Source organism: Chiloscyllium plagiosum, unplaced genomic scaffold (assembly GCF_037043375.1).
Source record: "Chiloscyllium plagiosum isolate Xiang-an unplaced genomic scaffold, Cpla_swu_hap1 HiC_scaffold_33, whole genome shotgun sequence".
Lineage (NCBI taxonomy): Eukaryota > Metazoa > Chordata > Chondrichthyes > Orectolobiformes > Hemiscylliidae > Chiloscyllium > Chiloscyllium plagiosum.
In genome coordinates, this window is record NW_028270171.1 from 9,464,878 (window position 1) to 9,477,126 (window position 12,249).

The 12,249-nt window shown below is 44.5% G+C and overlaps 1 protein-coding gene across 3 annotated transcripts in view; it reads left to right on the forward strand.

The window, feature by feature from the left end:
- shank1 (SH3 and multiple ankyrin repeat domains 1) overlaps window positions 1-12,249 on the forward strand; it is a 534,917-nt gene that overhangs the window by 185,060 nt on the left and 337,608 nt on the right. For all 3 annotated transcript variants that reach the window (XM_087978262.1, XM_087978261.1, XM_087978264.1), the window contains 2 exons: window positions 3,440-3,643; window positions 7,921-7,992. In XM_087978262.1, the coding sequence (XP_087834388.1) occupies window positions 3,440-3,643; window positions 7,921-7,992 (276 nt within the window). The remainder of the gene's footprint in view (window positions 1-3,439; window positions 3,644-7,920; window positions 7,993-12,249) is intronic.

The following is a 12,249-nucleotide window of genomic DNA, read 5'->3' on the forward strand; positions in this document are numbered from 1 at the left end:
GCAGTGCTAACCACTGTGCCACCGTGCCGCCCATGGTGTGATTTTCTATAATGATCTTCCACAGCGTGATTCTCTGCAATTATCTTTTACAGTGTGATTTTTCTATCGCGATCTTCTGCGGTGTCATTTTACATATTCATCTTCTACAGTGCGATTTTGTATAATGATCCACAATGCAATTTTCTATAGTGATCTTCTACAGCACGATTTTCTGAAGTGATTGACTACAGCACTATTTTCTAAAGTGATCTTTTACAGCATGGTTTTCTATAGTGATCTTCGGCAGCGCAGATTTTTCTATAGTGATCTTCTACAGAGCAATTGTCTGTACTAATCATTTACAGCACGATGTTCCCATCGTGAACTTCTACAGCACAATTTTCTATAGTGATCTTCTACAACGTGATTTACTACAGTGATCCTCTATGGCATGATTTCCTATAGTGATCTTTTATAGCGTGAATTTCTATAGCAATCTTCTACAGTGTGATTTTTCTATCGTGATCTTGTACCGCGCGATTTTCTATAACGATCTTCAACAGAGTGATTGTCTGTACTGACCACTTACAGCGCGATTTTCCACAGTGATCTTCTACAGCATGATTTTCTCTAACGATCTTCTACAGCGCGATTCTCTACAATGATCTTTTACAGCTGAAAAATGTGTTGCTGGAAAAGCGCAGCAGGTCAGGCAGCATCCAAGGAGCAGGAGCATCGACGTTTCGGGCATAAGCCCTTCTTCAGGAAGGGCATTCCTGAAGAATGGCTCATGCCCGAAACGTCGATTCTCCTGTTCCCTGGATGCTGCCTGACCTGCTGCGCTTTTCCAGCAACACATTTTTCAGCTCTGATCTCCAGCATCTGCAGTCCTCACTTTCTCCTAATGATCTTTTACAGTGTGATTTTCTATTGCAATCTTTTGCGGTGTCGTTTTATATATTCATCTTCTACAGCGCGATTTTCTATAACGATTTACAGCGCAATTTTCTATAGTATTGTTCTACAGCGCGATTTCCCATTATTAATCTTCCACAGCACGATTTTATATAATAATCCACTAAAGCGTGATTTTGTATCGTGATCTTCTATTGATCTTTGACAGCGTGATTTTCTCTAGTGATCTTCTACAGCGCGATTTCCCATTATTGGTCTTCGACAGCATGATTTTCTATAATGATCTTCCACAGCATGATTTTCTGTAGTGATCTTCTACAGTGTGATATTTGATAGTGATCTTCTACAGTGGCATGTTCTATAGTGATTTACTACAGTGTGACTTTCTATCATGATCTTCTACAGCGCGGTTTTCAATAGTGATCTTCTCCAGCGTGATTTTATGTAGTGATCTCCTACAGCATAATTTTGTATAGTGATCTTTGACAGTGTGATTTTCTATGGTGATCGTCTACAGTGCGATTTTCTATAGCAATCTTCTGCAGCGTGATTTCCCGTGAGTGATCTTCTGCAGTGTGATTTTCTATACTGATCTTCTACAGCACGATTTTTAATAGCGATCTTCTACAGTGCGATTTTCTATAGTGATCTTCTATACTGTGATTTTCTATAGTGATCTTCTATACTGTGATTTTGGATAGCGATCTTCAATTGCATAATTTTCTATAGCGATCTTCTACAGCATGGTTTTGTGTAGTGCGTAGAGAGATGCAGAGAGAGGGAGAGACGCAGAGAGTGGGAGAGATGCAGAGAGGGAGCTGAGGTAGAGCTTGGTTGACTGGATGGGTTATTTGTGAGGCAGATTGATGCCAAAGCTGTGGGTACAATCCCTGCACTATCTCAGGGTACCCTGAGGGACTCTCCTCTCCCTTCAGCTGGTGACCCTCTGGTTAAACCACCACCTCTGTGTAATGACTATGAAGGCTTTAACACTTAACGCTGCAAAGTTCATTTTAGGTGCTAGGACAGATTCCAAGAGGAGTTTGGAAAGCATACAGCATGTAGGGTCCAATGGATGGTTGGAGTACAACAGCAGGAGGTAATAGTAAACATATGAAACATTGGTTTAGCCTTAGTTGGAGGTTCACACACTTTCAGGAAGAGATGAAGGTTTGGAAGGAATCCAGATCAGCTTCTCAGGAATCGGTCCACAGGTGAGGAGCAGGCCAAATATGGATAGATTGGAAAAGCTGGGATTGTTTGTGTCAGAGGAGAGAAGGCAGAGAGGCGAGGAGAGAGCGAGGAGCTCAAAAGGTGGTGGGTCTCGATAGAGTGGATAAGGGTGAAACTGGCCCCACGTCGGGGACAAGCGAGCAAGGATTTAAACTAATTGCCAAAAGGGGCGACGAAGGCATGAGGGGAGATTCTTTCAGACTGGGAGTGATGTAAGGTATGGAATGCACTGCCCGGGAATGTGGTAGAGGCAGGTTCAATCGAGGTATTGCTATCTGAAGAGGAAGGATATATCGGATTACGGGGAGGCAGCAGAGGAATGGCACTAGAGTCCTACAGCATGGAAACAGACCCTTTGGCCCACCTTGTCCATGCTGACCTGATTTCCGAAGCTGAACTAGTTCCATTGGCTTGCATTTGGCCCATATCTCTGTAAACCTTTCCTATCCATATACCTGTCCGAATGTCTTTTATACGTTGTAATTGTATCCACCTCAATCACTTCCTCGGACAGCTGGTTCCATACACGCACCACCCTCTGCATGAAAACGTTGCCCTTCAGGTCCCTATGAAATCTTTCCTCATTCATTGTAAACCTATGGCCTCTAGTTTTGGACTCCCTACCTTGGGAAAAAGACCTTCGCTATTCACCGTATCCATGCCCCTCATGATTTTATAAACCTCTTATAACGTCACCCCTCAGCCTCTGATGCTCCAGAGAAAACAGCCCCAGCTTATTCAGGGTCTTCCTATAGCTCAAACCCTCCAGTCCCGGCAATTTCCTTGTAAATCGTCTCTGTACCCTTTCCAGTTTAATAACATCCTTCCAGGGAGACCGGAATTGAATGCAGTATTCCAAAAGCGGCTTTTGGATGTCTTCAACAGCCGAAACATGACCTCCCAACTCCTGTACTCAATGATCTGAACAATGTAAGCAAGCATGTGAAACTCCTTCTTCACTACCTTGTCTATCTGTGAAGCCACTTGCAAGGAACTATCTACCTGCACCCCCAGGTCTCTTTGTTTGGCAACAATACCCCAGGACCCTGTAAGTCCTGCCCGAAGGCCCATTGCTGGATTGGAGAGCTACCAAGAAAAGATGGGCTGAATGGCTTCCTTGCAACAATTCTGAGATTCCTCTCCCCTCCCCCACACTATATCCCTGAGGCAGCCATTTTGAAACGAACCTTTGTTTTTAAATTAAATCATGTTTTCATATTTCCACAAAGAATGATTTTATTTTCTCCTCAGGAGGGGGTAATTTTTCTTAGCCTTAGAATCCAACTTTTTCTCCCCCATTCTCTTTCAACAGAAATGCCTTCGATTTAACCCTGATGCTTCGATTTGGGTTGCCAAGCAACAGGTGCTGTGTACATTAAACGAGAGCTTGAAAGACGTACTAAATTATGGCTTGTTTCAACCTGCAACGAATGGACGCGATGCTAAGTTCCTGAATGAGGAGAAGCTGCTCCGAGAATATCCACAATCCTTCGAGAAGGGAGTGCCTTATCTGGAGGTGAGAGTGGCCAAGCAGGGCCCAGATAGTAGCGTTGGCGGTGGGGGGAGGGGGGTTAAGCTAGCATGGAGGTACAGGTTTATTGCTAAACTTGCGACTTCTGCTTGCAAGCATCTTAATGCCAAGAGGTACAGAGAAAGTAGACTTAGTCTTGCAGTGCTATAACACAGAGCTGAAGGAGTGCCGCACTGTGGCCGGGGGTGCTGTCTCTGGAGGGTAGCAAGCCCACAATGAAACGCCTGCTCTTTCAGGTCAGTGTCAAAGGCGATGTTTTGTGGAGGAGCTCTCCCTGGCCAATACTTACCCTTCAACAACATCCAAGGTAGATCTGGTCATCGCCACGTTGATATTCATGGGAGCTGACTTGCAGGTTTCTCGTGTTCCAACAGTGGGCCACATTTCTGAAAATATTCCATTTTTCAGGAAGCTCACTGAGGAGTCCTGTGATTGTGAGAGGGTGCAGTATGAATGCAAACCTCTCTCTGTTACAACATCTTTCTCTGTTTCAGACTGTCTCAACGCAGTCTACAGCCAATGGAGTACTTTCAAAGCACTCCATTGTTCTTTAAGAAGTGCAGCTGCCAGTATGCACAGAGAGAGAGAGAGAGAGAACTCCCACAAACCCCAAGGTGATAATGACCGGGTAGTCCTCCTCAGTGACATTGGTTGAGGGATGACTATAGATAAAGATACCAGTTGTTAGATCCTGGTTTTCTTCAAGAATTCTGACTGTGGATTTCTTTCATATAGACCACCTAAGAGTGTGGACGGGGCCTCAGATTAGTCTGTTCTCTAAGAGACAGCAACTCCTTCTGGATCTGGGAACGGTAATGTAGGATCTCAAGACTCTGCAGTGGAAAAACAAACTCTCAACTTTCTACAAAAGTGCAAACCTTGCAGATTAAAAGCTGAAAAATGAGCTTCTTCCTTCAAGTCTGTGGAGTTGCAAAGCCCACTCAAGTGTTCCCTAATTATTCAATCATCTCTCTCTCTCCACATTTATTCACACTGGCTCCCTGTCAACTAATGGTCGAATCAGTGCTTCAGTTTGGAAAAGCTTGTGGTGTTGTATTTCTCTCTCTTGTCTGTGGTGTTCCCAATAGATCCTAATTTTGGTTCAGGGAAAATAACATCCACTGAAAGGTCAATTTATCATTTTATCTTTATGGAAGAAAACAAAAGCTTGCTTCACATAAGAATTGTCTAGCTAATTAAGCTTCCCCAGAGCAATATCTACAGCAATATCTGTAGTATCCTGCTCCCACTGAATAAATTGGTACATTGGTTTATTTGTTAATATCAAGTATTCTGCAATTATTGCCATGACTGTAAGTGTCAGTCAAGGGATCTTATGGTGCAGTGGTAGTGTCCTCATCTCTGAGCCAGGAGACCTGAATTCAAAAACTGAAAGCACTGCGGATGCTGAAAATCAGAAACAAAAACTGAAATTGCTGGAGAAACTCAGCAGGTCCGGCAGCATCTGTGGAGAGAGAGAAAGCAGAGTTAACATTTTGGGTCCGGTGACCCGTCTTAAGAACGATCGTCTTCTGAAGGCCCGAAACATTGATTCTGCTTTCTCTCTCTCCACAGATGCTGCCAGACCTGCTGAGTTTCTCCAGCAATTTCTGGTTTTGAACCTGAGTTCAAGTCTGGAGCACTGAGAGCTGTTCTGAATTGAATTGAATTGAATTGAATTGAATTTATTGTCACGTGTACCGAGGCACAGTGAAAAGCTTTGTCTTGTGAGCAATACAGACGGATCACAGAGTTAAATAGCAGAGATAGTAAATAATAGGTAATCAGCGGCGAAAACAAAAACACAGGGACAGACGAATGCTAAGAGTTTGTGAGTCCTTTCAGTATTCTGACAATGGTAGGGTAGAAACTGTTCTGAAACCGGCTGGTGCGTGTGTTCAGGCTTCTGTACCTTCTCCCCGATGGTAGGGGTTGTAGAAAAACATTGCCAGGGGGGGATGGACCTTTGAGAATGCTGGTGGCCTTTCCTTGACAGCGGGCCTGGTAGATGGATTCTGTAGATGGGAGGTTGGCCTTTGTGATTGTCCGGACCGAGTTCACCACTTTCTGGAACTATCTCTCTATAACTCGCTATCTGTGGGAGCTTGCTGTGTGCTAGTTGGGTGCTCCATCTCTGATCTTGAATGGTACAATTGTCATACCAGGTAGTGATACATCCAGACAGAATGCTCTCGATGGCGCACCTATAAAAGTTGGCAAGGGTATTCGCTGTCATGTCAAAGTTTCTCAGCTGCCTGAGGAAGAAAAGACATTGTTGGGCCTTTGTAACCAATGCGTCAACATGAAGAGTTCTGGTTCCCTTATTTAAGAAGAGAGATTATTTCGTTGGAGGCGGTTCAGAGAAAGTTCACGAGGCTGATCCCTGACGTGGAGGGATTGTCTTCCCTGCAAATCCACTCTCTGGAGGTTAAAAGAATGAGAGGTGATCTGATGGAAACGTATCAGATTCTTCAGGGGTTTGGCAGGGTCAATGCTGAGATGATGTTTCCCCTCTTGGGAGACTCTAGGACCACAGGGCACAGCCTCAGAATAAAGAGGCTCCTATTTAAGACTGAGATGAGGAGAAATTTCATCTCTCAGAGGGTTGTCGGTCTTTGGAACTCCTTGCCTCAGGGAGCTGTGAGGGCAGAGTCCCTGTGTATATTTAAGGCTGAGGGAGACAGATTCTCGATCAGTTGGGGAAGCACGAGTTACAGGGAAAGGGTAGGAAGGTGGATGTGAGGAATGTTGGATCAGCCATGATCCTATTGAATGGTGGACCAGGCTGAAGGGACTGAATGGCCTCCTCCTGTTCCTATTGCTTCTGGTCGTGTGGTATTAAATCCCACCTACTCCTGAGGTGTGTCATAACACTTTTGAACGGATTGGTTAGAAAACTGTCTACGGTCATGAGCGTCCTGGGGTTAGGGGAATCGAAGGCCACTCATGAGAAAGCAGGAGCTGGAAGGGTGCACAGAGTGTTATAAAGAAGGGGTGGATCTGACAGTGCCGGGGGCGTGTTATGGCGGAGTTGGTCTCCTGGAGGAAAAGCCTCGATATGAAGGCGTTGAGTCTGAAAGGAGGCTCCGTGATGGCACCTAAAAAGGAGGGATCTGATGTCAACCGAGAGGAGAGCTTGCTCTGAGGGTATGGGGTCTGAAAGACCTAGTGTTTTGAGTCAGCTGAAGAAAACTCATTCTTAGCCTGGAGCCAACAGAAACCCACAAGGGAATGAATGCGCTTCTGATGAACAACCACCAAGGACTTTCGATGTGGCCATCTTGGGCCTTCAGCAGGATTCAGGTACTTTTTAAAATTCCCTTGGGTCCACTTTTGGATTGCTGTCATTGAAGTTTTCAGCATCCAGAGTTTAAGCCCTACCTTGAGGAGGAAGCATGTCGGATATCCTGGAAAAGTAAGGCAATTCCTAGAGGCCATGAAACAGTAGATATGTCTTCTCACCCTGTCCGCTTGCTCTTAGCCTGAGGGGCGATGGGAAAGGCAAGTGTTTGAAAGCGACAGCATGTTACTTTATGAGAATCTGAAACGATCAACCCTTAGATGCTCTGATGCTTCTTATTGTCTAAGGGTGGAGATGTCTGGACGGTTTAATGCTGAGGGGTGCCTGGAGCACTGCACTCAATCAGGGAGATGGCTTTGGGTTAATATAATCTAACATCAAGTTCTCCCTCACAACAATGTCTATCAGAGCGATGTAACACATACCTGGTTGCTTTAACAGAATAATCTGCAGCTTGGTTATTACAAGAACTCGCAAGGTCGCCAGGTGGTTTTCCCCAATCACACCAGATTGAGCAGGTCCCTGTAGATCCCAGTGGATCCGAACCATTCGTACAGCATGGTGAGCAGCGTGGGGGAGTTCATCTTAGCCTGTATTTCAAGGTCCGAAGTCACACGACATCAGGTTAAAGCTTGACAGGTTTATTTGGAATCACAAGCTTTCAGAGTGACTTTGTCATCTCACCTGACAAAGGAGCAGCGCTCTGAAAGCCTGTGATTATAAATAAACCTCTCGGGCTATAAACCTGGCGTCGTGTGACTTCGGACTTTGTCCAACCCAGACCAACACTGGCACCACCACACCATGTGTTTCAGTGCCAAACGGTGAGTGAGCTAATGTGGGAATCACCCAGTTAGAGGGGTGAGTGGTGATATGTAATCTGAGATATAAGTTAATCACAGGAGACGTCAGGAGCAGTGAATCCAAGATGCTGACACCGTCTTTTCCTTCTCTTCCACAGTTTCGTTACAAAACGAGGGTTTATAAACAGACAAACCTGGATGAAAAGCAGCTGGGGAAACTGCACACCAAGGTCTGCTTAATTTGCTACAATGGCACTGAGCTGGGAACTGGAGGGGTCATTCCAGAGATAATCACTCAGGCACATAATGCTTCTCAACATGGACCCATTTCGATCAGTTGCATCTTTCACGTCTGCGAGCTCTGCGGTGGTGCAGCAGGTTTTGATCTGAGTGGAATGTTTTATTTGCAATGCTTTCAGCGGTCTGCTCCTTGCTTTAGCCCTGGCTTTCACTTATTGCTGCTGTTTGATTATTATCCCCTGAGTCCATACCCAAGACAAACCAAGCAAATGCAGCGAGCAAACAGGCTCACAAAGCTCAGCAATGAGTGGCACAGTGGCTCAGTGGTTAGCACTGCTGCCTCACAGCGCCAGGGGCCTGGGTTCAATTCCCGCCTCGGGCAATTGTCTGTGTGGAGTGTGCATGTTCTCCCTGTGTCTGTGTGGATTTCCTCAGAATGGTCTGGTTTCCTCCCACAGTCCAAAGATGTGCAGGTCAGGTGAATTGCCCATGCTAAATTGCCCGTAGTGTTAGGTACATTAGTCAGAGGGGAATGGGTCTAGGTGGGTTGCTCTTTGGAGGGTCAGTGTGGACTTGTTGGGCCAAAGGGCCTGTCTCCACACTGTAGGGAATCTATTCTAATCAAAACTCAGCAGGTCAGGCAGCATCTGTGCAGAGAGAAGCAGAGTTAATGTTTTGGGACCTGTCACCCTTCGTGACGTCCTGTGAAAGCACAAAGGCTGATGCTCCAGTGCAGCGTTGAGGGAGAGCGACAGGGTTGGATATGCTGTGCTCTGGGCAAGACCTCAATCCAAGGCCTTGTTTACCCTTGCAGCTGGACATGAAGAATCTCTTGCCCTTTTGTTTTCCCAACACAAGAGCAGGGGAGTTATCCTGACTGATGATTTGATCCCTCAATCAAAAGTCCAGAATAGATGATTCAGTCATTGTCAGATGGTTACCTGTGGGAGCTTATTGTGCATAAAGTGGCTGCCACATGTCCCCAAATTATAGACATGGCTCTACTTTAAAGATAGTTCATTGACTGTGATGCATTTGGAGTTGTCCTAGGTGCTATACAGATGGGTTTCTTTCACAATTCTTGAGCCAACTCCATTGGAGCCATGTGTATCCCTTGTTCCCTCTTCCTAATGACCCTTTCAGTCCTAGTAATGCTTTGGTGAACTTGCTGTGATTTTGAAGGTCATTATAATCCTTCCAAGCTACATACCAAATGTCACAGCAAGGTTAAAGTAAAATCTTCCTATCAATACAGAGAACAAGGATTAGAGGTCAAAGGGCTACGAATACTCAGGTTTCTGGGTACATTGCCCAGAAGAGGCCATTTCTTGGCTGACCACAGATAGTGACAACAGATAGTGACAACAGATAGTGACAACAGATAATGACCACAGATAGTGACAACAGATAGTGACCACAGATAATGACCACAGGTAGTGACCACAGATAGTGGCAACAGATAATGACCACAGGTAGTGACCACAGATAGTGGCAACAGATAGTGACAACAGATAGTGACCACAGATAATGACCACAGATAATGACCACAGACAATGACCACAGATAGTGACCACAGATAATGACCACAGGTAGTGACCACAGATAGTGGCAACAGATAGTGACAACAGATAGTGACCACAGATAATGACCACAGATAATGACCACAGACAATGACCACAGATAGTGACCACAGATAATGACAACAGATAGTGACAACAGATAATGACCACAGATAGTGACCACAGAGAGTGACAACAGATAGCAACCACAGATAGTGACAACAGATAGTGACCACAGATAATGACCACAGATAGTGACAACAGATAATGACCACAGATAATGACCACAGATAGTGACAACAGATAATGACCACAGATAATGACCACAGATTGTGACCACAGATAGTGACAACAGATAATGACCACAGATAGTGACCACAGATATTGACAACAGATAGTGACAACAGATAGTGACCACAGATAATGACCACAGATAGTGACATCAGATAGTGACAACAGATAGTGACAACAGATAGTGACCACAGTTAATGACCACAGATAGTGACCACAGATAATGACCACAGATAGTGACATCAGATAGTGACAACAGATAGTGACCACAGTTAATGACCACAGATAGTGACAACAGATAATGACCACAGATAGTGACCACAGATAGTGACAACAGATAGCAACCACAGATAGTGACAACAGATAGTGACCACAGATAATGACCACAGATAGTGACAACAGATAGTGACCACAGATAATGACCACAGATTGTGACCACAGATAGTGACAACAGATAATGACCACAGATAGTGACCACAGATAGTGACCACAGATAGTGACATCAGATAGTGACAACAGATAGTGACCACAGATAATGACCACAGATAGTGACAACAGATAGTGACCACAGATAGTGACCACAGATAATGACCACAGATAATGACCACAGATAGTGACAACAGATAATGACCACAGATAGTGACCACAGATAATGACCACAGAAAATGACCACAGATAGTGACCACAGATAGTGACCGCAGATAGTGACCGCAGATAATGACCACAGGTAGTGACCACAGATAGTGGCAACAGATAGTGACAACAGATAGTAACCACAGATAATGACCACAGATAATGACCACAGATAGTGACAACAGATAGTGACCACAGATAGTGACAACAGATAATGACCACAGATAGTGACAACAGATAGTGACCACAGATAATGACCACAGATAGTGACAACAGATAGTGACCACAGATAGTGACCACAGATAATGGCCACAGATAATGACCACAGATAGTGACAACAGATAATGACCACAGATAGTGACAACAGATAGTGACAACAGATAGTGACCACAGATAATGACCACAGATAATGACCACAGATAGTGACCACAGATAATGACCACAGGTAGTGACAACAGAAAGTGACAACAGATAGTGACCACAGATAATGACCACAGATAATGACCACAGATAGTGACAACAGATAGTGACCACAGATAGTGACAACAGATAATGACCACAGATAGTGACAACAGATAGTGACCACAGATAGTGACAACAGATAATGACCACAGGTAGTGACAACAGAAAGTGACAACAGATAGTAACCACAGATAATGACCACAGATAATGACCACAGATAGTGACAACAGATAGTGACCACAGATAGTGACAACAGATAATGACCACAGATAGTGACAACAGATAGTGACCACAGATAATGACCACAGATAGTGACAACAGATAGTGACCACAGATAGTGACCACAGATAATGGCCACAGATAATGACCACAGATAGTGACAACAGATAATGACCACAGATAGTGACAACAGATAGTGACAACAGATAGTGACCACAGATAATGACCACAGATAGTGACCGCAGATAGTGACCGCAGATAATGACCACAGGTAGTGACCACAGATAGTGGCAACAGATAGTGACAACAGATAGTAACCACAGATAATGACCACAGATAATGACCACAGATAGTGACAACAGATAGTGACCACAGATAGTGACAACAGATAATGACCACAGATAGTGACAACAGATAGTGACCACAGATAATGACCACAGATAGTGACAACAGATAGTGACCACAGATAGTGACCACAGATAATGGCCACAGATAATGACCACAGATAGTGACAACAGATAATGACCACAGATAGTGACAACAGATAGTGACAACAGATAGTGACCACAGATAATGACCACAGATAATGACCACAGATAGTGACCACAGATAATGACCACAGATAGTGACAACAGATAGTGACAACAGATAGTGACCACAGATAATGACCACAGATAATGACCACAGATAGTGACCACAGATAATGACCACAGGTAGTGACAACAGAAAGTGACAACAGATAATGACCACAGATAGTGACAACAGATAGTGACCACAGATAATGATCACAGATCGTGACCACAGATAGTGAGCACAGATAGTGACAACAGATAGTGACCACAGATATTGAACAGAGATAATGACCACAGATAGTGACCACAGATAATGACCACAGATTGTGACCACAGATAGTGACAACAGATAGTGGCCACAGATAATGACCACAGACAGTGCCCAGAGATAGTGACCACAGATAGTGACAACAGATAGCGACCACAGATAGTGACCACAGATAATGACCACAGACAATGACCACAGATAGTGACCACAGATAATGACAACAGATAGTGACAACAGATAATG